The sequence below is a fragment of the Stylophora pistillata genome, chromosome 12 (genome assembly GCF_964205215.1).
Source record: "Stylophora pistillata chromosome 12, jaStyPist1.2, whole genome shotgun sequence".
NCBI lineage: Eukaryota > Metazoa > Cnidaria > Anthozoa > Scleractinia > Pocilloporidae > Stylophora > Stylophora pistillata.
Genome location: NC_142530.1, coordinates 5,621,300 through 5,647,370, shown reverse-complemented (window position 1 = coordinate 5,647,370; position 26,071 = coordinate 5,621,300). Strand labels below are relative to the sequence as shown.

At 39.9% G+C, this 26,071-nt stretch overlaps 2 protein-coding genes across 3 annotated transcripts in view; both read left to right on the top strand.

Annotated features, from left to right (window-relative positions):
- The window catches only part of LOC148718533 (uncharacterized), a 29,282-nt gene extending 9,630 nt beyond the window's left edge, over window positions 1-19,652 (top strand). Inside the window, exons 2-6 of the mRNA XM_088741421.1 lie at window positions 5,344-7,502; window positions 8,042-8,105; window positions 8,681-8,923; window positions 16,728-16,805; window positions 18,674-19,652. Coding sequence (XP_088597547.1) covers window positions 5,439-7,502; window positions 8,042-8,105; window positions 8,681-8,923; window positions 16,728-16,805; window positions 18,674-18,867 — 2,643 coding nt within the window. The 5' untranslated portion in view covers window positions 5,344-5,438 and the 3' untranslated portion in view covers window positions 18,868-19,652. The remainder of the gene's footprint in view (window positions 1-5,343; window positions 7,503-8,041; window positions 8,106-8,680; window positions 8,924-16,727; window positions 16,806-18,673) is intronic.
- LOC148718519 (uncharacterized) overlaps window positions 1-26,071 on the top strand; it is a 677,830-nt gene that overhangs the window by 353,600 nt on the left and 298,159 nt on the right. The window lies entirely within an intron of this gene.

Genomic DNA, 26,071 nt, shown 5'->3' with positions numbered 1-26,071 from the left:
ACAGTTTTCTCCAAACTTCCTTGAAATTTACGATCTTCCACGCAGTCCTCTCTCTTGGTGTAGCTTTCCAAACAGTCGGTCACTCCCGACAACAGCAACTACTCCAGCTACATGACCGAGTTCTCATATTTGTCTACATAATTTTTGCGGAACATACCAGAAGCTTTCAACATAACTATTTTAATTTGATCCTGTTACATCATACAATACGGTGCAAAAGTAATGCAAAGAATGTTCGCGGTTATCGCGATATATCGGCGATATTTGAGCGATATTTTAGTATGGGGAGAGTACAAGGTAATGAATCGTAGTAGACACGGATATAGTTTTCTCTTGTTATTTTTATTTTTTATCTTTTTCATTTCCGGAAGCAGAGAGATACTTTTTTACATGTTACACTACTTATCAGAAATACAGATTCTTGTCAAAATACAGATAATAATTTATCCAGTAAGGCTTGTTTGATAAACAAACAGCAATGCAAACCTTATCCAATTTTCCATTTTGTTTTTATTTCGTACTTGATAGTAATTCCTCTCTTTGATTTCTTTTGAGAGAAATGGAGGGTATCAGGAGGTAACTATCAGAAGTAATAGATCATCATCGGTCAGCGGTCGGTATGAGAGTCGGACGTGTTTTAGCTCGCTCTCTCCTATATCTTTTATTTTCGACCTTTTGGGGCGTTAGTGTGTCGTCCAACATTGCAATATGCCCGCCGATATTTAGTGTCACTTCTTTTGGGACTGTTGGCGAGTTTTTACGCTGTACTGAAGTCCCACTTTCGAACTATGTTTTGGTCAAGTCAAGTTCGACGAGCGGCCATCTTGGTTTGCTACACAAGCGTAGGAAGCATTTCTTCCTTCGTAAAATTAGCTATTACAACAACTCATCTGCCTCTTTCCAACTGAACAACTTATTGTTATGTGGGGATATTCATCCAAATCCTGGTTATGGCTGTACTTCGGCACACGACAACATAACTCGTGCTGGAAGAAAACCGCCCACGTGGAAGCATCCGTGTGGAGTTTGCTCCAATTCTGTTCGCTCTAACCAAAAAGGAATTCTTTGTGATGGCTGTTGTAAATGGCACCATATCAAGTGTATCAACTTGGATATTAGAACATACATTGATTTGGGATCCTCAGATGAAACTTGGTACTGTTCCAATTGTACTTTTCCATTTAATTTCACCGATTCGTTCTTCGAGGAATCTACTATGGAAGATACCAATGGCAGTCTACAGTCATCACTTTCAGGTTCCACTGACGGTGTGCGAAATATTTTTCCCAAAGCTTTATTCTTAAATGCCAGAAGTATACGGAACAAAGTTTTTGACCTACAAGCATTGCTATTTATGGATTCGTTTGATGTTGTTGTCATAGTTGAGACATGGCTGGATAGTAACTATCAGGACTTTGAACTTAAGCTTGAAGGCTATAATATTTTTCGGAAGGACAGATGTAATAGGCGGGGTGGTGGAGTGCTTATAGCTATCAAGAATCATATTTCTTGTATTCGCAGGACTGACCTGGAGGTTAATTTAGAGATGATAGCTCTTGAAATTCGTCCAAATCCTACTATTTGTGTACTCCTTTCTGCATTTTATAGACCACCGGACGCAGATGAGTTATTTTTGTCACAATTCAGAGAGTTTTTGGATAAATATTCAGGAACTGGTCTTTCAAATCTTGTTGTAACTGGGGACTTTAATTTTCCACACATTGACTGGAATCTTGGATGCCCTATAAAGTCAGACCCTGGAATTAAGGATTTTTGTAGTATTTTGGATGATTTCTATTTGGTGCAAAAGAACCTACATGCAACTCGAGATCTAAGAAATCCTGGACCTTCTGGCAATATTTTGGATCTGTACCTAACCAATAATGACATCTTGGTTGAAGATGTAGCGGTGCATCCGCATGCATTTGACTCAGACCATCATCCCCTTACCTTCAAGTTTCGTACTGAGATGAGAAGGCCTAATAACATTCAGCGTAAGGTATATTGTTACAAAAAGGCTGATTTTAAAGGTTTGCAGGAGACCTTACAATCTATTCCCTGGAATCTAGTTACATGCGATAACTGTATCGATACAGGTCTGTTAAAGTTTCAGGATCTTCTGTTTTCTGCTGTCAATCAACATATACCCCGGATAACACTCAAGCGTCGCTCTAGGCCTCCTTGGATTTGCAATGATATAATGAAACTAATTAGGAAGAAGAGGAAATTATGGAAGCAAGTTAAATCTAATGGTTCACCGGACATATTCTTAAAATTCAAGGAGCTGAGAAAGAAAACAAAGAGACTTATTAATACAAGTTACTACAATTATCTTCAATCTCTGTCTGGAAAACTTCAGGACAACCCTAAACATTTCTGGAAATTTTACTCCGTTAAATCTAAAACTAAGAGAATTCCAGATACTGTAATTTATGATAATGTTTGTTCTACAGATGCGTCTTCCAAGGCGGAACTTTTTAATAAGTTCTTCCACTCAATTTATTCAAAGGATTCAGCTGATGTTAGCTGTCCGACTACAGATGTTGTGAATCCAAATTTGTTACTGAACGTTACAACTACACCATTTGAAGTGCAGGGAATTCTAAGTAGGCTCGACATCAATAAATCACCCGGTGTGGATAATATACCATCAAGAATTCTACAAATCTGTGCGAAGGAATTGTCGGTTCCATTGTCGCACTTGTTTAACTTATCCCTAAGCTCAGGAGTCATGCCCACCTTGTGGAAATCCGCCAACATCACTCCTATACATAAGAACAATGATAAGGAATTCGTGGAAAATTACAGATCAATTTCCCTGTTACCTATTCCAGCTAAATGTTTAGAGCGTCTTGTGCATACTGCTGTTTACGCGCATATTTCGCCCTATTTATCTGAGTGGCAGCATGGATTTGTGAAGGGGAAATCTTGTGGGTCACAATTGGTTCTCACTCATTATCAGTGGGTCACAGCTTTGGATGAGGGACGACAGGTGGATGTTGCTTTCCTGGACTTCTCCAAGGCTTTCGACAGAGTGAATCATTCAATTTTACTGCGGAAGCTCTGTAATTTCGGAATTTCTGGCTCCCTACTACAGTGGTGTGAGAGTTACTTGAGTAATCGTTGGCAAAGAACTGTGTTGGATGGCGTCTCCTCCACTTGGTTAGAAGTTCCGTCCGGTGTCCCACAGGGCTCCATTCTGGGGCCGCTATTTTTTGTAGTTTTTGTGAATGACTTGCCCGATGTTGTTCTCCCTGGAAATACCATTGCGCTTTTTGCTGATGATTGTAAAACTTCAAGAGTCATTGATGATGTTAGTGATCAATTCTGTTTTCAACGGGACCTGGATAATCTTCAACATTGGAGTATTCGCAATGCCATGGCTTTTAATGTCAAAAAGTGCAAAGTTATGAGATTAACAAAGAAAAGGCAACCTTTAGTCTCTAATTATTCCTTGGACAATTCTCTCTTGGAAGAAGTTAGAGAATTCAAAGACTTGGGAGTTACAACTACTGACAATTTTATCTGGAACTCGCACATTGATATTATTGTGTCGAAAGCAAACAAAATGTTAGGGCTAATTAAAAGGACTTGTAGAGGTCTGGATGATACTACGACTCTGAGAACTCTTTACTGCGCGTTAGTTCGATCGAATGTTGAATACTGCTCTGCTGTATGGTCACCCTACACCAAAAGGAACATAGAAAAAGTTGAAAAAGTACAAAGAAGAGCAACCAAGTTCATTTTAAAGACTGAGGACAATTATGAGACTCGTTTAAAGAAGCTAAACCTGATGTCACTAGAAAATAGGAGATTTCTAGCTGATGTTACTTTTTTATATAAAGCTCTCAATGGAATAAGTAACATCAATATCGATTCATACGTAGATTTTTATTCTAATGCGGATCATTATTCTTTTAGGAAATACGATGATTTATCTCTTAAGAAGAAATATGCGAGAACAAATCCACTTAAATACAGTTTTTTTCACAGAATAGTTGACTCCTGGAATCTTTTGCCCTATGATACTCGTAAGGCAGCAAGTGTTGATGTTTTCAAGCGGGGAGTCAAGAAATGTTTACTGGATCGTGCATTAAATTAGTTATTATTGTCGAACTATTGATTTTATTTTAATTTTATACTTTACTTTGTAACTTATTTTAGTAGATATTCATTGGTGATCTGTTCTTTATGGGGTCCTGGACTCCTTTACAGATTATCCGTATGGCTATTTATATTAGTTTTGTTATGTATTACTATTAATGCCATTAAATTGTAATAAATAAATAAAAAAAAAAAAATGATCGTCACAGAAATTTTTATTATCAGATGGTACTGAGGCGAGTTCACAGAGTTACTACGTATGTTTGATTAAAGTAAATGCACTCAGTGATACTGATTCAGGCTCTTGTTTTTTCATTTTATTTTTATTGCTCATTCTGTTACACTAACTAATTAGACCATCTTTCGATTGAAGAAATCCCTAAGATAGGTAAGTAGAAATTAGAAGACAAATGGAACAAACTCACGTTCTCGTCAAGACGACAAATAGCGGCAAATGGCGTCCTGAGCGAGATGTGGACGACGACTCGTGCTCGATTAAGCATGCATGGTAGTATCGAAGTTCGTTTTCCCAACTTCCGGTCGGTCACGTTCACGTTCTCGTCGTCACTGCTAAAGATCCCTAATAAGCCCTTCGGACGGTTGACTGTTAAATTTTGGGTTATTTGATGGTTGACGGTTAATTTTTGGGAATGTCGTTTAGAAAGCGAGCTTAACATTCGAAATGTGGCTATAATTTTCCATAATGACGCGTTTATAAAGAACTGTTAATTTATATTACCTTTTATGATATGGCTGTGTCTTACAAGGACTGGGAACTACCGAATTTACGAATTTGATTGGTTGAAATCAATTATGAAAGCAGTGTACATTTTCCCATCTAGACCACCATCTAGACCGGTCTAGAAAAAAAAAAGTACAAAGAATATAAAAATTGGCATACGAGACAGCCATATAATAAACATCTCATTAACCGAGCTAGGTCGGTCTGTATGGGAGAATCTTGACCTTGGTCGCTGGTACAGACCTCACTGCGTTCGGTCTGTACTGTCGACCTCGGTCAAGATTCTCCCATATAGACCTCCCGCTAGGTTAATGAGAACTAATTATTGATTACAATATGATTATAATTATTGAAGACATAGAACCAACAAAACATCATAAAGGGGATTATTATCATCCTAAAGACCACTCACACCTATTTATCTTACTGCCCAGCGAGAGCCACATACTATTAGTTTATCACCCACTAAAGCATCGTTTTTTAAATTACATCTTCAGTGCCTTTGGAAATTCAAGCTCGAGGTCCTGAAGCTGTCGAGGCTTATAACAAAGCCCTAAAAGAAGGAAAGGCCTGCATCAAGAGAATACCCGTAATGTTGATCGGACAGGAGCGGACAGGGAAAACTAGTCTTAAAAGGTCCTTGAAGGGAGAAAAATTCGACAAAGATGAAGAGAGCACCGATGGAATCGAAACTGACCCTTCCTACTTTAAAGTATCAACAGAGATTTGGAAATGCGGACAAGCGTGCGAAAGAATGCAAGCCGAGCCAGAAGTTCCATTGGAGCACCTTGCAGCGGCAAAAGTGATCATCGGTCGTTTGAAGAAAGGAGAGTCACTTTTATCGGGGGCTGGGGCAGAGTTAGAGTCCGACTCAGAATCTATAAATGTATCAAGTACAAAAAGTGCCCATCAAGTCTTCCACAAAACCCCTAGAGATACCAAAGCTTCTCAAAGAGAACTGCCAGAGGAATTAGCCAGGCTGGTTGAGAAATTGCTTCGTGAAGGAGAAAATGCAAACGAAGACCAAATCTACTCAATGCTGTGGGACTTTGGAGGACAGTCCGTTTACTATGACACCCATCCTATTTTCCTTACCGAGAAAGCCATTTACATTTTAGTATGTGACCTGAGCCGTGATCCAGATGAGAAAGCCATCCCACCTGTCAAAACAGGACTTTTTGAGAACAAAGTGGACATCCACTTCAATAAAACAAACCTTGGTTATCTGGACTTTTGGATGTCATCAATTCACTCTTTGGTAAGTCCAGATGTTACCAGCTCTCGAGAGACTGATCCGAATGTTGGTCATGTTTTGCCACAGAGGCTTCCCCCAGTGTTCCTGGTATGCACCCATGCCGACATGCCGTTTGGTAACTCTCACGCCGGAGACCTCGCTCGTAAAATGTATGGCTCTTTGCAACGCAAGACCTACCAAGAACACCTCTATAAAGACTTTTTCGTCGTGGATAACACAAAGTCTGGGAGTGAGGAAGAATGTCTTGAAGTTTTGCGCCTGAGAAAAGAGGTACTTGCTGTTGCAAAGGAGATGAAACTGACGAAAGAAGAAATACCGGTGAAGTGGTTGAGGTATGAGAACAAGCTTCGTACAAACCGTGATAAGTGCATAACACTTGACGAAGCCAAGAGGATTGCATCTAGTGACTGTGGGATCCAAGAAGAGGATGAGTTTTCAACTTTGCTGAATTTTTTGCATGATCAGAGAATTGTGATTCATTTTAGTGGCTCTCCAGAGTTGGAAAAGATGGTGATATTAGATCCTCAGTGGCTTATTGACGTCTTTAAAAACATAATAACTGTAAAGCGCTTTAAGGACACGGAGCATTCTGTCAAAGACCTTTGGATCCAGCTGGAAGAAACAGGAATCTTGGATGAAAAGCTCATTAACCATGCTTGGAAAGAATTGCTCGACAGCCAGGAAAGTCGCAAGAGCTTCATTGCTATCATGGAAAGATTGAGCTTGCTCTCCCCATGGTCGTCATCTAAAGGTAGCAAGCAGTATCTCGTGCCATCGATGTTGATGTCACCGCCAACAGATGATGTCCTGAAGCTTCTTGGATTAGTGAAAATTCCATCACTTTTTGTAACATTTCCATCTTGTCAGGTGCCTCTTGGTCTCTTCTCTCGCATGATCCTGCTTTTCCTCCAGTGGTGTAGAGAAGAATGGAAGAGTAACGTGAACCCACAGTTATTCCGAAATTTTGCCATTTTTCACATTGTTCCAGACAAGGGCATTTCTGTCATTTTTCTGTACCATTCCTCATTCATCGAGGTCATCGTGCGCAGCAAAGACGAGCACAGTACCAAGGAAGAGTTAACCCGTACTATTCATTGGAAAATTAGGTTGTTACTCGAATGTATGCGGAAAGAATTTTACTGGTTAAAGAATATGAAGTACGAGATGTGTGTCTGCTGCCCAGTCTGTTCGAATTCGCGACCAGGGTCAGTGAAATGTCACGCTCACAAAGTCGGTGGATGTGAATGCCTTCACTTCTTGTCGGAATCTGATTTGCGAAGGAGTCGACACTGCAGCAGACCTGGACGCACTATTCGTGGAGATTGTATGATTCATGTAGAGCAGTTTGCATGTTGGTTCTCAGTTGGAGATGAGCATGAGAGGAGTGTTTTGCTTAATCCCGTGAGTGACTACCGAGTTGCATGACATATTAAGGCGCACGCTCACATATCTGTATTAGCTATTTTTTTTAAAAGAAAGGTAATTTTCTATGCATGGTGACTCTCTATTTATCGTATGTGAACGTAATCTCTCTACTCTAAGACTAGTAAGGTTGGCAGCAAAATAGAGCGAGGAATAATGGATTAATAAGGAGGTAAAACGCCCTTGAACCGATCACATTCATTTTTATGGATAAGGTCATTACAGCTAATCTGCAACATATCCTGGGTAGTATTGATTTGCAGTATTAGGTAAAAAAAAATATCATTTTTGGCAGATTTGTGGCACTGACGGTAATTTTCAAGGTTCTAAATGTAGTTTAAATGCAGACATTTAACCTGCCAGGGACTGTGATCCCCAACCACTTTCCGGGGACTTCAGGACGGCGCGGACACCTCAGTAATGGTACATTACAGTACTGCATTTTTCTCATTTCTGTCTGCCTATATAACTGAAGCATTCTAATCGCTGACCACATGGTGTGATTTACTTTTTAACAGCGCCAGGCTGATCAAGCGAGTGGTGGAGACGAGGTCTTTGAGAAAGGGAGATTGTCCTTGGAAGGTGAGAAGCCATAAATTGTTCTTCGCTCGATCTCTTTATCAGATCTACAGAAGAGAATACTTATCAATGGATCTTAGGGAGATAGAAGTAGATCTCTGGACAAAAAAAAACAGTTAGATTTTAAGGGAAGTCTGTCCTATCCCGGTCTTATTTTCCAAGGCATGAAGTACCAAGAACTTGCACTTTCCAAGGATGTCATCAATTCCTTGCGGTGTATATTGTTCTCCGCTCGATCTCTTTATCGAACGACAGAAGAAAATATTTATCAACGGATCTCTACTTTTTAACAGCGTCCTTTAGGCTTCCCTTTAATGGAAGTCTGTTCTATCTATGTTACATTTCCCCGTCTTATTTTCCAAGGCATGAAGTACCAAGAACTTGCACTTCCAAGGATGTCATCAATTCCTTGCGATGTATGCTGTTCTTCGCTCGATCTCTTTATCGAACAACAGAAGAGAATATTTATCAACGGATCTCTAGTGGATAGAAGTAGATCTCTGGACAGAAAAAAAACTGGTAGATTATAAGGGAAGCTAGTAGTATCTGTGTCACATTTCCCAGTCTTATTTTCTTAGGGACGAAGGATCGAGAACTTGCACTTCCCAAGGATGTCATCAACTCCCTGCAGTGTACGGAGAATGATGCTAAAGATATTGTGCTTCATTTTGTAAAAGCTCTGCAGCTGGATTTAGTATCCCTAGAGGATCCAGAGCCTGAGACCAAACGACTGATCCGAAATCTTGCGTTGAAAGCTAAATGCGAGAACAGACATGATTTGGTGAATCATTTACGAGAGATAACAGCTGCTGGCATTACAGGTAAGTTCTATTTAGAGAGCTCCCGTCCGTTGAGCTCTCCGCTCTGACTAGAATTAACAATATCATTCTCAAGCCATGGATAGGGCGTCTTGAAGGTGACTTTGCCTTATGAATAGATGCAAGCGGCTTGAAAGGTCTTAAACATCTAGTGTTTTGCTCTTGGCGAAACGAGGGCTATTGAAAACAGGAATGTCAAAAGGTACAATAAGTTCTGGTGACACTTCGTATGTAAACCGCCCCCCGGTTAGCTCAATTAGTCAGAGCGCCGGAGTGTGTTGTGCGGGAGGTCGAGGGTTCGTGCCCTGGCCGGAGAAATACTCATGGTCGTGAAATAACTGAGGAGAATTTGCTACCTCTCTATAATATCAAGAAATGAATAGATATTCTAGTCTTCTCGGATAAGGAAGAATAAACCGTAGGCCCCGTCTCCTGTAGAGTTCGGGGTAGGAGACGTTAATTTCCCACGCACGAGATTACTGTGTGGTGGATGTCCTCCCCTGGGGTGGGATGGGTGGGTGTTCCCAGTGCCCCATTTAAACTAGCTATCTGCTAAACTGGACTACCCTGTATAAATATTCCTAAATACAAGTACAAATAATACAAATTTGATATTAGAGTAGAAGTTGTCAGCGAAATTAACAAAATATGGGATTTCGCTTTCGTATTTGGTCCATAATGAGAAAATGTCATCACTGAACCTTTGCCTAAAGAAATAATTTGGATATATCAACAAAGTTGAAAAGGTAAATTGGCCACCGTAACGATTACAAAAGCTGACGTTTCGAGCGTTAGCCCTTCGTCGGAGCGAATAGAGGAATTGTGGGCTGTGTGTGCTTTTAAAGGCAGAAAATGGAGCTACGTTATTGGTGGGAAAATGGCAACGAGAAAAACAAGAGTAAATTAGTGGGCGGTAAGGGCGGCTCAGTCGTTGTTTGGCGCACCGACCTCTACCAGAAAGAAGCTTTGCGGCAACTTTCTGATACCTCTTATTATCAAAACAAGAATTGCCGGCCACAGCAAAAAATCTCATCATAACCACTCCTAGAACTTCTCGTATTTACTTTTTAACTAAAATTCACAAACCTAGCAACCCGGGTCGGCCCATTATCTCGGCTTGCAGTTGCCCTAACGAACTTATCTCCAGCTATCTAGACAAAATTATGGCTCCCATCGTCAAAACTTTACCATCATATATTAAAGACAGCCAACAGGCTCTTGAAATTTTTCGAGACTTTAATTTCCTTGGCCAAAACAAACTTCTTTTCACCATGGATATTACGTCTCTTTACACTGTCATTCCTAATGACGAAGGCCTTCTGGCCCTTAAACATTTTTTTGATCAACGTACTGTTAAGGAACCTGAAACTGACACACTACTACGCTTAGCCGAACTAGTGCTCACACTCAATTGTTTTTCAATCGGAAACAACTGCTTCAAACAAACCAATGGTGTAGCGATGGGCACCAAAATGGGACCTAGCTATGCCAATCTTTTTGTAGGTTTTGTCGAACATCAATTTTTCAGCCAATACAACGGGTCCAAACCTGAACTCTACGGTCGCTACATCGACGACTGTATCAGTGCTACCTCCTCTACCAGAGTGGAGCTCACTCAATTCATAACCGCAGTCAATTCTTTTCACCCGGCTCTGAAATATACCTGGGAAATTTCTGACAATTATTTATCCTTTTTAGACATCAAAGTTTCAATTTAAGGTAACGGTTTATGCACTAGTGTGTATTACAAACCTACAGACTCGCATAATTACTTGTTATATTCGTCTTCGCATCCATCTTACGTTAAGAATTCTATTCCTTTTTCTCAGTTTCTAAGACTTCGCCCTTTATGTAGTGATGACTCTGATTTCCACCTCAAATCAGAGTCAATGTGCCAGTTTTTCGATGAACGTGGTTACCCTGTTTCTGTCGATTGCTTCTCTACAATGCAAGTTTCAAACCGCTTTTTACTTATTGCTGTACTGTTTGGAGCAACTGTAGTCAAACCAACTTAGATGAACTGTTTAAACTTCAGAAACGTTGCGCTCGATTAATTTTGGATAGTCCTCGGGATGCACGATCGTATGATAATTTTCAAAAGCTTAAGTGGCTACCGGGCGATCAACTATTCAGTCTAAATCCCACAGGGATCAACGAACGCTTTTCATTCCACTAATTTACTCTTGTTTTTCTCGTTGCCATGTTCCCAACAATAACGTAACTCCATTTTCTGCCTTTAATAGCACACACAACCCACAATTCCTCTCTTCGCTCCGACGAAGGGCTAACGCTCGAAACGTCAGCTTTTGTAATCGTTACGGTGGCCAATTTACCATTTCAACTTTGTTGATATATCCAAATTATTTCGTTACTCCCACCGACGCAGCCCCAAACAGTTTGTTTCGAAACTATCAGCCTTTACCTAAAGAAATAAGTTCAGAAGGGCGAGAAGGTTGGAGTTGCTTTCGATATTCAATTGATGACTGATAGTTACCTCCATCTTAGTCCCTTTTTGGACCTTCCCGCTTGAGTCGTTTCATCTCCAAGTCAAGAATAAGAATAAACTTGCCCACCACTTAGATTTCCACGTTAGTGTGATCGAATGCTAGTCTCGAGAAAATGGCGCAATCGAGAGCATAGTCCTGCAGTCGTGTATTTCCAGACATTTGCTGAAATTCTCAGCTACAGGCCTTTGTGTAGTGTTTGGAGAGACGAGAATAGAGTCACTTGCAATATTAACTCAACTAGTTTAATGGCGGATGTACTACAACAACACAACGCACGAGGCGAGTCACGTGCTAGCATACGTCATAACATTCCTCCCTTCCTTAGGAAAAGTACCAACGAACACTAAAATAATAAAACGTCCGAGTTCCTTTAGACAGTCTCAAGCTCACTAAGGAACTTGTTCAATAAGGCGCTTAGGCGGTCTTCGGTCACGAACTGGGTAGCGTCTCTCTGGAAAAACAGTCTGGTCACGTCGATCAGACTTCTTGTATGAAACGGCTTCTTCTTGATTTACAAGATCCCTTGGTTGTTCTGGGGCTGGTTTCGCCTCCGTGGCACGAGGTTGACTCTGGTTGGGTGTTGGTTCACTATGTGAAGGAACGTGTCCTACCGTGGTGACGGGCGTTTCAGTTGGCGAATATGCTGCTAAAGACTGAGGGACATTCACTTCCCAATCCTCTGATTGTTCCTACTTATGGGGTTGAATCTTCGTTCCTGAGAGGTCTTTCAACTGATCGATATGTCGTTTCCAAAATAACTCCTTTACCTGTACACGATAAGTCACAGGTCCTAACTTGGCAACTACCACTCCCTTGACCCAAGGATCTTGACTCTTCCTGTAGTCTTGTACCAAGACTGGATCTCCTACACTAAGCTGTCTCTTGGGCACAGTAGGTTGTAACTTGGAGGGTTTAGATACTTTCTTTCGAAGATCTGGTCGTAAAAGATCTAGACGTGTCCGTAGTCTTCGGTTCATCAGCAATTCAGCGGGCGTACATCTTGTTGCCGTGTGCGGTGTAGTGCGATAGCTCAATAAGAATGAACAAATCTTCTGTGATATGGTACCTGGCTCACTTTTAGCTGCTTTCATCGCTTGTTTAAAGGTTCTTACTGCTCTCTCCGCTTCGCCATTAGATGCTGGATGGTATGGCGCGCTGAGGATTTGTTTCACATGGTTGTATCTTAGGAAATCTTTAAACTCTTGTGCAATAAATTGAGGGCCATTATCTGAGACAATCTCTTCGGGTAAACCATGAATAGCAAAGAGTGAGCGTAATGCGTCCACCGTTGCTTGAGCGGTTGTGCTTGACATGGGTATCACTTCTAGCCATTTAGACTTCGCGTCTACGACAACCAAAAAGAAACCACCAAGAAATGGACCACAATAATCGACATGAACTCGTTGCCAAGGTCGGTGCGGCCACATCCAGGGATTATCGGAGGTTAGTGGCGCTTTACTGTGCGTTATCTGACAGGTCTCACAGTCTCCAACTAACTGTTCGATATCTGAGTCTAACGCCGGCCACCAAACATGAAGTCTCGCTAATGCTTTCATTCGTACAATCCCAGGGTGACTCAGGTGTAACTCTGCTAACACAGTCTCCTGGTGTTTCGCTGGAATCACGACTCTTGTTCCTCTCAAAAGACATCCGTCCTCCACTGTAAACTCATTTCGTTTAGCAAAATAGCTTTTCAAATTGTCAGAAACCTCGGACTTGTCCGGCCATCCATAAAGGGTGAAGTGAATGACTCTCGATAACACTGGGTCTCGGACTGCATCTTCCCGAAGCCGTTTAGAATTGATTGGAACTCTAGCAACTTGGATCCTGTTGACGTCTGCAGATTCTTCGTCAACGTGTAAGTCAACGTCTGTTCCTTTACACGGAAGTCTTGATAAGGCGTCTGCATTCTCATTCTGCTTTGATCTGTTGTACTTGATATCATACTGGTAAGCTGAAAGCTGGATTGCCCATCTTTGAATGCGTGATGCAGCTACGGCTGGAATCGCCTTCTTGGACCCAAACAATAACGTTAGGGGCTGATGGTCTGTCAGAAGGGTAAATCTGCGGCCATACAGAAATTGCTGGAATTTGCGAATACCAAAAATGATGGCTAGAGCTTCTTTTTCGATTACTGAATAATTTCGTTCAGATTTGGTTAGAGATCGCGAGGCGTAAGCAATCGGACGCTCAGTTCCATTAGCAGTGATGTGTGAAATTACTGCTCCCAGGCCTACTGGTGAAGCTTCTACGGCTAACTGAACTTCAAGCTTGGGATTGTAATGAACTAACACTTTTGAAGAGGCCAGAGTATCTTTAAGAGCTTGAAATGATACTTGACACTCCCTATTCCAACACCAGGGTGTGTCCTTCGATAGTAACTGGTTCAAAGGACTGACCAATGTTGACATGTTTGGGATGAATTTGCGATAATAGTTTACCAAACCTAAAAATGATTGCAATTCTGTTCGGTTCTCAGGTTCACAAACTTCTAGGACTGCTTGAACTTTGGCTGGGGAAGGATGTATACCTTCCCGATCCAACACGAATGCAAAATATTCCACTTTAGGTTGCATAATCGCACACTTAGAAACCTTAAACTTAGCTCCACATTCTTCAAATTTCTTCAGAGTATGGTGCAAGTTCTCGATATGCTGCTCATCGTTTTGACCAGTGACGATCAAATCATCCAATATTCCGCCAGTTTGGGCCAGGCCATCTAGCATTTTGTCAATCATCTGTTGGAATCTTGCAGGTGCAGCTGCCACTCCAAATGGTAGTCTAGTGTACCGGTATAAACCTAAGTGGGTATTAATGGTGACATAGGGTTGGGACTTCTCATCCAGGACTATTTGCTGGTAGGCATGACTGAGGTCTAGCTTAGTAAATAATTCACCTCCATTCAACTTTGTGAATAATTCGTCTGGTGTCGGCATAGGGTACTCTGGGACATCTAAGTAAGGGTTAATGGTGAGTTTGAAATCGCCACAAATTCTCACTGTTCCATCTGGTTTAAGAACGGGAACAATTGGTGTGGCCCAATCCGAACTTTCAACCTTTTTTAATACTCCTTCTTTCACCAGGCGCTTCAGCTCCTTTTCCACCTTCTCCCTGAGTGCGTAAGGCATCGGACGAGACTTGAAATACTGAGGTGTAGCATTCTCTTTCACTTTGAGCTGAGCTGTGAATCCAGTAATGGTACCTAGTTTACCATCAAACAATTTGGGGTAGTGTTGAACTACGTCTTCTAACTTGGGTCTTGCTTGGTTAGCTTGTCGAACAGCATTAATGCGGTGCCAGTTCAACTTAACCTTGGACAACCAATCTCTTCCCATGAGAGCAACACCTTTCCCTTTAGTAACTATAATGGGTAGGTCAAGTTCTTGAGATCCATACTTAACATGAACAGCAGTTTCCCCATACACCGGTATCGAATGCCCAGAATAGCTCCTTAAAGTCACGTTAGACTTTTGCAGAGGAACCGAGCCCAAATCGTTTTGCCATGTTTCTTCAGGGATCACAGTCACTGCAGCTCCTGTGTCCAATTCTAATTTACAGGGAACATTATTGATATTAAGCGATATCAATATTTCATCCGATTTCTTTCTTGAGGAATTTCTCACAGAAAACATAGGCCATTCACGGTTGTATGCGTCACCGGAGTTTTCAGGATGTGAGGAGTCAGAAGCCTCACTACCAGAACCACTTCTAGTGTCTAACAACTTAATTCTTGAATCTTTTTTCTTCTTCTTTCCCTGTTTAAATTTTTGTGGCTTGGGTTTACCTTGGGTTGGGGATTTCGCAGACTTCTTCTGCAGACATTGTGGACTGATGTGCCCTTTTCGTTTGCATATGTGACACTCGGAATCTTTATGAAAACACTTTTCAGGTAAATGATTTCGCCTACCACAACGAAAACATGGGTCATATACCTCCACCTTCCGAACGGGTTTAGGCTCACTAGAAATCTCGAATATTTCCTTGTCTGTCAACTCCATGCCAACGGCGATATCTACTGCTTTCTTTAGTGTTAAATCTGCTACTCCTAATAATTTTCTTCGAATCGTTTGTGAGGTAATGCCACACACCAGTCTATCCCTCAATGCTTCATCGCGATAGACCCCAAACTCACAAGTTTCTGCTAATTTTTGCAACTTAGCTAAAAATTCACGAATTGACTGACCTTCCACTTGATTGTACTTGTGAAATTTGTACCTTTCGGCGTTGATAATTGGTTTCGGCGTCAAATGTCGGCCCATAACTTCTACAATTTCCGTGAACGATAACTCCGTGGGTTTAGTCGGCGTAGTTAAACTCTTTAACAAAGCATACATCTTCCCACCAATCGAGGTAAGTAAACTGGCCGCCTTTTTCTCGTTGGGAACATTGTTCACCACAAAGAACATCTCCAAACGCTCTACGTATGTCGACCACTCTTCCACTTTCGGGTCAAAATTCTCCATTCGTCCGAAATAACCAGCAACTGGGGCACTGAATGAAGCTGCACTCGCTCCTTCGACTTCGACCTCGGTGGTATTATCTCCCCCGGGCATGTTACTTAATCCCGTAACTCGTCGCCAAAATTTGTAGTGTTTGGAGAGACGAGAATAGAGTCACTTGCAATATTAACTCAACTAGTTTAATGGCGGATGTACTACAACAACACAACGTACGAGGCGAGTCACGTGCTAGCATACGTCATAACACTTTGAACCTTTCATTCTCTTTCTCTGTTGGGCGGCATGGGTATTGTTGCACAATAAGATATAAGCCACCGAAACAGTGCGTGAATTTCCCTCCTTCCGCTTCCCTCTTCGTACATACTGAAATTAAAGATAATGTAGGGCTAAAGTCTTGGCATATCAATTATAAGAACTGCCTCAGTGTGACGAGTGTTCGTCATGCATAATCGTTAACAAAGACAATGTGGATGCTGGTTTATTTCATGTTGAGCCCCCTTTCCAAGAATTAGCTACCGTTTCTCTTAGAATAACATTTTATCTTATATCTGAAAGCTTTTAAAGAAAGCTCAATTCAACTCTTTTTTTTCTACAATTTGATAGTTAAATGCCCTAAAAAGAATGGAGACAAGTTCCCTAAAAAGGCCCTTGAATAGAGGAATAAAGAAACCCAGATTAATAACTTGACCCCGGGTTAGTGCCTTCAAACAACATTCGGCCTTCAAACAACATTCGGCCTTCAAACAACTTTGCCCTGGTATTTGCAACGTTGCATGTGCAAACGTATACTTTTGTGTATATTATGGCATAATTTTGTCCTTTTCTTTTTTTTTAAACCAGGGCCACTGTTAGATGAGAGTCTTCCAGTTGTTGAGATGCCTTTTACGGAATTCAAGAATCTGACGTTTAGCCTCTCTGGTAAATACCTTTAACTGAGATAGTGCTTAAACTTGGGTAACTCCCGTTTTTAATTTTTTTAGCCTATGCTCTATACGTCCCATGTATTACTGTGCCAAAAAAAACGTAATTACTTACAGTGCAGAGCAAAAGCTTGTCTTATTGTAAAGTTCTGATCGAGTAGTGGATTTGTATGAAAACAACTAGATTGTTATCTATCGGCTTTAAGGCGTGATAGTTGATAAGAGCTTTTCCCTCATCAGTTATTACGGAATAGCAATCTTGAGCTCATAATCTATTTGAATTATGATAAACACATGTTGAACAAGTGAAAAGTGCCTTTCGCTCACTCGAATATGATCAGATCAGCCAATACCGCTCACTAAGGTTGAATCTGAACGTGTCTTAGGACTTTACATTGATAGTCATCTAACCTAGAACGAACACATCGACACACTGCGCCGAAAACTACGTCAAAGAACTGCAATTTTAGCAAGAGCTCGGAAATACATACCAGCCAAATATCGATTGCTTCTCTACAATGCAAGTATCAAACCGCTTTTTACTTATTGCTGTACTGTTTGGAGCAACTGTAGTCAAACCAACTTAGATGAACTGTTTAAACTTCAGAAAAGTTGCGCTCGATTAATTTTGGATCATTAGTCCTCGGGATGCACGATCGTATGATGATTTTCAAAAGCTTAAGTGGCAACCGGTCGATCAACTATTCAGGCTCAATAAACTTAGTCTTTTAAAGAAAGTCATTGATGGCAGGGCACCGGAATACTTAATTACAGCCTTCGACTCACTTTGGTTTGAACACAACTACCATATCAGATCAAAAACACTGTATCGTTTGCCCAAACCCAGAACTGAAGCAATGAGGAGAACATTCTTTTATTCCACTATTAAAGAACTAAATGATCTTAACATGGACCCAACCACCTCCTTCAGCCAAATAAAGGCAACACTAACTAATAACGTCTCCTCGAAATATACGGTGGACAATTTCAAAGTTAAAAAGTTATTCTGTTTGTTAAAATCCGTTGATTTTAATTAGATGTTTTAAAATCGGTTTTTTTTTCTAACGAATGCGAATACTTGCTTAGAAATTTTGAGATCTTCTATCATAAGTTCTACTTGTAAATATGCTTTTAATCATCAATTTTGTTTTTAGAGGGCCGCTAGGGAGAATACTTTTTATAGTAATTGGTGTCACCCTCTTAAATAAAGGTTTACCCCCGATAGTAACAATGTGGCTTTCCGCCCTCGCACGGTGTCCTAAAAGGGAACTGTCACTCTGAAATTGGAAAGAAAGATTGATTTTACACGATTAACTGATGAATTTAAAGGTTTTTTTTCGAGACTAAATGTCAAAGATACCGGAACTGAAAGTAAAGTATGGAGCATCTGGTGTTTTTCAACAAATTTTCTTTACGAGAAAACATCAAATGAAGAGATTTGCTTTCTACTTTCAGCTACGACCATTTCTCTGTACATGTGTATGTTCACATCTGAAAAAAGTACTTTTTTTGGCTCGCTAATAATGCAGCTTGTCTGGTTTGAACTAAAAATAGTCTATACCTGTGTAGGTCAGATTGGTGAATATGCTTTTGAGCACGACCATGGTGAACAGTATTTAATGACCACATTGGATCCTTTACGTAGTTTACCCTTGATTAATTCAGAAGTTAAGAAAACAGTTAATTCTTACTGCGTGTAAGCTTGCATTTTATCTTTATTTCTTTTGTTATTCAGATGCTGATTCACGTTCTTTATTTGCGACCCACCCTTTTTCTTTCGATTAAAAAAGTAGATAAATAAAAGAAAATTGCGCACGACAAATGATGTTATTTATTTAATTTGTTTTCTTTTTTTTTCGGCAAAAGTTGGAGACAAATGGAAACTGTTGGCTGAAAGTCTTGGGTTGTCTAATATAGACATAGCCTTTCTTGGCGAGAGAGTTATGAACCCAGCTGCAGCTGTCCTCGAAGCTGTGGGCAAGCATCGCTACCTGAGTGTTGGAGAGATCTATGACACCTTAGTCGACCATGAAATGCCGGTCATTGCAGATTTGATGTAGATTGGAAAACAAATACCGATAAAGGTTGTGCAACTCTTTCGACTTTTTTATCTGTCGGTGTGACAGCAGTGGAAACAAGCAAATTGGTAGAAGACATTGAAATCAGTTAAATTGCGTGCGTGCAAAATCAAGGCTAGCACAAGTAATTAATCGAATGAGAAACTCTTGATGCTTTCTTCAGGTTCAAGTGAGCGTAGAGTAGTCGTTATCGTATACCTTAACAGTCGATTAGGTTAAAGTACATTATGAACTATAGGTAGTAATTACGCTTATCAATTCTTGACTCCACTTCGGTCTTTTAGCCTGAAATTCTAGATATTGATAGATAGCCCCCACTTTTCAAAAATAAGTAGGGTATTGTTTTGGCTGCGCTACAAAGCAATACAGCCATGTTTAAAGTCAAAGGTTATTAAGAGAGTATATTGAACAGGTGGCTTTACTATACAAATGGATCAATATATTCATTACAAGGAACATGGAAGAGAAGGCTTTGTTAAGTCCCTTACGGAGTAAGAAGTTAGTCGGCCAGAACATGAGGAAGAGTATCGAAAATGTAAACGACCAACCATAGTCCTACTTTTTAGCATAAGTACTCATTGCTGCGTTGCATCCTTCGTGATATTCAAGCCTTTACTGTTTCATGGAAAGGATGTATCCATGTTTGGCAACTTTTCATTTTTTCGGTGCGGAAACCCTTCGTTTTGTTTTTATGTAATAGCCGAACGTATCAGTCTATTTCCACCGCTAAGCATAAAAAAAAAAAAAAAAAAAAAAAAAAAATTAAAGGAGCTTGCGAGCAAACAACAACGAAAGCGTCGCAAGAGCAAAACGTTTGGCCTTGTCTTAATTAGTTGTATGTCAAGGCTCCACAATGCATTTACCATTTGTTTCTTTTCTTTTTCTTTAAAACTTATATGTGATTCGAAGTGGCACTGAAGAGTCATGCGGAGATCAATAATTTGTTAATCGTATTTTTCTTTCCTATTTTTGGTACTAAAAATTCTTATCGGTAACGGTTTCTTAAAGCTTTTGACAGTATGAATCAACGATAAGATATGACGTAACAAATATTAACATTTTATTTTAACAATTTATGTAAACCGCGTGGAGCGGTTTCTATTGCGTCATATAAGGAACCGCTCGACTAATCAGATTGTAGGAAACTCTTTGCTCAGCTCTGAAATTATACTAAATTATAAAATTATTACTAAATTATACTAAATTATATATATATATTATATATATATATTTAAAGTGCACCTAAACCCAAATATTTTTTTCGCTTAACGAAATAAGCGTATTTTTTGGAGTATTTCTGTGTAAAAATTTTTTTATTTGCTCCAATCTTCAATTTTATGTGCCCAGTCAAAATACGGAAAATCGGCCGCCATCTTGCCCCACGACCGAGTTTAAAGAGGAATGGCTCTAGCGGGTAATGTGACGTCAAATCGAGAACACGAAAGTCTGCATTTCACACATTTTCACTTGTCTGGGAAGTTTGTAATCGATATTGTGTGTAAGTGTGTTATAGAAGGATGTAGCAACGTGCGAAATTTGCAAGAGGGTATCGCGCTTCATACATTCCTCATACAACACACCTAGTCGGCATATTTCGAACAATATCGACGACAATCTTCCCAAACAAGTGAAAATGTGTGAAATGCAGACTTTCGTGTTCTCGATTTGACGTCACATTACCCGCTAGAGCCATTCCTCTTTAAACTCGGTCGTGGTGCAAGATGGCGGCTGATTTTCCGTATTTTGACTGGGCACATAAAATTAAATATTTGAGCAAATTAAAAAATTTTTGCACAGAAATACTCCAAAAAATAAGCTTATTTCGTTAAGCGAAAAAAACAAATTTTGGGTTTAGGTTCACTTAAACAATTATTAATAACATTTCAATAGTATTTATTAACATTTTATTTTAACATTTTATAAACCGCGTGAAGCGGTTTATATAGCGTCCTATAAGGAACCGCTCGACCAAGCAGATTGCTGGAAACTCTTTGCCCAGCTCTGAAATTATACTAAATATATATATATATATAACTTCAGACAGTACTGTTTCGGCCTTCTGGGCCTGATCAGTACAGTGCTGATGGGGGAGAACCGATGTGGCTACCCCAAACGATCCCACGTTTGTGGTATCGTCTAAGCCATGCCAGAGTGCTCAAACTAGAGAAGCCTAATTAATTAGTTGTATAGCCCTATTTACATGTACAGATCAATAGCCTAGTGAGCTATGCGCAATGCTAGCGGCAATGATTCATCCCACAGTGCTCAATTTAAACATGAAAGCAGAGCTTTATATGCCAAAGAGCTATATATATGTGTGTGTGTATTCATTGTCACATTCTCACCATTTACTTGAAAAAGACCGAAATATTGTCGAAACGTCTTATTTTTACAGTTGATTTTTTTGTCTAAAGTTTGGTACTTAATTGGGTAATCAATCATTGGTTAAAGAGGTTTAAGCTAAGGGATAGATTTTCGTACACAGGTTTCATTACAAAGGTAACCTCTCCCAGCAAGAGATAATAGAGACTGTTAGCTTCTATTTGGTTCCAAAGTATTTGGCCTTCAGAGAGTATAGCAACGTGTACCATGCCTAGTGCTATTTTTGCTTTTGTTTTGGTAGAGAAGGAATCTACACTGTACGTTGCATGATGCTCGAACGAGAACAAAACTCGCAAGATAGAGTTGCATATTTCTAGATTCTCTTGGGATGTCTAAACACCCGAGTATTCTTGCAAAAGTGCCTTCATTATCTTTGTTCGCCTTCAGCTTACATTTCGATGACTGGCTTAATCTCTTTTTTGATTAGCTTAATATGGGTCAACGGACCATGTAAAGCAAAGTTATTTTGGGTTGAGTGACTATCAAGAACTTTTGTTAAAGTAAAGCTTAAAAATTTCATATGGGAAAATAGGTTTAAAGGCTATCTCTGTTTTTTCGACGTTCTTTGATTTGATAAGAGAAGGCAGTGTGGCCGAGTGGTCAGCGTGTTGCACTTGCAATCCGCCGCTCCCGGGTTAGAGTCACGCCCTGACCACTACCTGGATTTGTTTCACGGTAGCTCCGAGTTCAAATCCTTGGCCATGCTTGTAATATAGCCAACTGGTTTGCCTGCGGCCAGATGGGATTCTTAATAATGTTATTTTCAATTTGAATTATTTGTTTCAGTTGTATGATGGAAAACCTGTAAACTAGCTCTCAGCTAGGTGTTCTCCACGTTAAATAAAGATGATGATGATGATGATGATTATTATTTATTATAATCCCTCGTTGATCTGGAGTTTCGAAAATGCACTAAGGAATTACGAGTTGTTAACGAGGAATGATAGAGAGTTTAAAAACACTACATTTCTCGGCTATGACATCTCCAAAGCGTGGAGTCTATTATGAAATCGTCATCGTGATTGCTTTCCCATCAGAAATATTGATACTTCTTTTGCTCGTCAAAAGCGAAGCTTAATGCTTAGAAACAACAAGTTTCAAGTCAAGCACACCCGCGAGCCTTTTGGCAATGATTTGTACAAAAAGTGCAATGGACTCTTTTCAGAAAATTAAAAATGATTTTTCTTTTTTGTGTGAGCAATAGAACATTACACTCTGTCTGGGTGTGCGAAATAACTGCGTGAAGGAGACTATTAAATGTTACCTGCAACATCCTCTAATTTGTACTTTCGTTCCTGTACTGAATATTCCTTGACGTCAATGCTTATCAGGCTTCTCTTAAAAAAAAAGAGAAGAACCTGGGTAAGAGTTTTGCGTGTTTAGCTCCCTGAAGCTGCCATCTTGAAGTCTCGGCTCCTGACAAAATTACTGAGTTCACTGTTTGCGTACCGAGCTCGAGGTAAGGGCTATCATAGTAAATTTGTTTCCAATATGATGCAGGACCATTTTCTGCAAGCTGAAATTAACGTTTTGTTCGCAACTTTGCTTCGAATGACTTCAGCTAGCGTGGATATTTTTTTCCGCTGAGGTGTCTGCAGTCAGAGTAAATCAGTAGCCATTTCTTCGTTACAGTTAATTTTTTGCTTTGTAACACTAAAATGTAAAACTGATTTATGAGATCTCTACTTTTCATTTATTGGTATACGAACAGATCACAGGTATATCGCGAGAGCTTTGCTGGCGTTGAATTCCATGGTTTACTGGTTTAGTCCGCAGGACCGTCGATGAACTGTTTGAAGATTTCTAGAGTTTTATTTACAATTTCATGGTGTAAATTCATACTTTTTCTAAGCAGACAGGTATCAAGAACTCTCTCTAAAACTACATATGCATATATAATTTCCAGGTGTCTTTTGAATATAAACGTAGCTTTTAATAATCTTCACCCCTCCACCCATGCTAAAACATGCTCTCCTGCGATACGCCCTGAAGTCGTTTTTGCAGTTTCTTTGAATAGTAGATCCTAATCATCTGAAGAAATGTTCGACTTACAGATGTTCTTCTGAGCGTCTTACGCCTCCGGTCTTTGTGGGAAAGCGTTTATATCATGTAAGACATTCTAAAACTCATCACAGCGTTGTTTACACGTGGAGTCGAACTAGATTGAAAATCATTTTCGAGTATCGATCGAGCTGGGAATCAAAGCCTTGAGAGATGATGAAAACCACGACATTACTTCCCCTTACGGTTGTTGCTCTGGCTCCGGTTGTTCAAAGGGCGGATAGCGCTATCTAACAGATAAATCACTATCTAGCGGATAAGTGTTACCAAAATGTACTGCGCTATCCACCGGATAGGGATCTATACACTGGATAACGTTATCCATCCTTCGAACAACCGGGGCCTGATCTCTAACTTGGCTAATGCCAACAGCATTGAAGGAAACTCCAAAAAAGAAGGTAAAATTCGATTTTGCTGAGTTTCTCTATTTCTATGCAATTTGTTCGTCTTCTGATAATCAAAATCGATCCAACTTGAAGCCGGTAAGACGGTCTTTCAACTCTGTTTTTAAAGAAATACTTATAAAAAAAAAAAGAGGTGAACAATTGAAATTCGAGGTAAAATACCTCTTTTTTCTCAGACAAGGAAGCAGGCTTTGGATAATGAAAAAGGGCTTTTAACTCAGTTTTTTTTTTCAAGTTCATGTTGCTTCTCGAGACCCACCTATCATGCACATATTGGAAAAACTATTTCAGGATTGAACACTGCTTTTTCTTATACTAAACATAGCACAGAGGTTTCTTATACTAAAGGTCTACAGAGGCGTGTCTGTATAGAATAATCATTCACAATCTTGAATGACAAAGCAAAGCAAAGCAAACTTTATTTACACAGGGTAGCCCATTCAGCTCTAAGGCTGGTATCCATAGGGGCCCTGTATTGAAAATAATTTACATCAAATTTCTAGAATAGATATATATATATATACAATGACTAAGATTTCACAACTACGTCAACAGCCTAAAACTACAAAGCTAAAAAACACAATCAAAACATAACATAGTAAATAAAATATCAAAATTACGGTAAAAGGAAATGTTTTGCTCGGCGACAGAACGTTTGAATGTTTTCACTCTTCACAATGTTTAAAGGAAGTTTATTAAAAATTTCTGCGCCAGTAAAAAGAAAGGTCCTTCTCCCAAAATTCTGTTTTACTTTTGGTAGGGGTAGCCTCAGACTTTGCCTCGTGGAATAATTGTGAATATTCGAAAATCTGGTAAAATATGATGAAAAGTAACCAGGAACTAATGAGTGGAGACAGAGAAAAACGAGTTTAGCCTTGTGGTAATAGCGTCTACTGGAAAGAGTCGGCCATTGCAGCTGATCTATTGCTTCAGATGACCGAGAGCAACGTGTAATAATCCGTGCAGATCTATTTTGTAAGCACTGTAGTCGATCTATATCTTGTTGTAAAAGGTTACTCCAGGCAATGTCACAGTAATCAAATAAGGGAAGAATTAAGGTATTATGAACAAGTATTGCTGCCTCTTTTGTGACGAAACTTCTAATGCGGCCCAGAATACTAACTCTTGACGCCACCTTTTTACACATATAGTCTGTGTGAGCCTTCCAAGTCATAAAATTGTCGAACACCACGCCTAGGTATTTAAAAGCAGTTTCGCAAGAAATGAGCTTTCCGATAAGATTAAGATTTAAAATACAATCGCGCTCTTTATGCCTTCGAGATGTAAATAGTACACACTTAGTTTTTGAAACATTGAGAACAAGATTGTTGTCTTCTAGCCATTCAGATAGACATTGAAGATCTTGATTAAAGTAAAAAGTTAAATTGTCTACTGTTGGGCCAGCAAGATATAAAACTGTGTCGTCAGCGTACATATTTACAGAACAGTGTTTGACACAACGTGGTCAATCATTAATGTAGACAATGAATAACAGGGGTCCGAGGATGGACCCTTGTGGCACTCCAGAAGTTATAGCAAGCTCTTCAGATGAATGAGAATCAATTTGCACGAACTGCTTTCTTCCCGTAAAGTAGTCCTTAAACCATAGAAGGCTTTCCTCGCATATACCATAGTACTCTAATTTTCTGAGCAAAATGTCATGGTCAACTGTGTCGAAAGCCTTTGCCAGGTCAATAAACACAGAACCAGGAACAAGGCCCTTATCCATATTCAGGAGAATCTCGTCGGCGAAATAAGTTACAGCCGTCTCAGTTGAGTGCATTCTTCTAAAACCGGACTGTAATTTACAGAGCAAGTTATGATCATCAAAAAAACTTGCAAGCTGCTTGTGGATTAAACGCTCTAGGACTTTAGATACCACTGGTAATACCGATATGGGGCGGTAGTTTCTTGGGTCATCTTTTGAACCTGATTTATGTAAAGGGGTCACCTTCGCTTTTTTCCATTCTGCAGGAATAACGTTTTGTTGGATAGTTAAATTAAAAATGAGCGATAGTGGATAGGCCAGGGCGTCTGATCCGTCTTTTAGTAGACGAGATGGAGTAGACTTAAACCGCGTGTAAATACCGAAGGTACTTCGACTCTAAAGAAGTCAAGTGTGTTAGTTAAACTGGTGTTCATGACAACGAACTTCAAACGAACCGATAAATCTTCATCAAATGATGCGCGGGAAAGCTTTCCCGCGCATCATTTACAGTCGTAAATATACAGATATATACATTTGATGGATCCATGTTAGTATCGGATCAACTGACGCATCAATAACTCACTGTTTATCAAATGTAGGTAACCACTTCCTTCTGAACTACCACACAGCT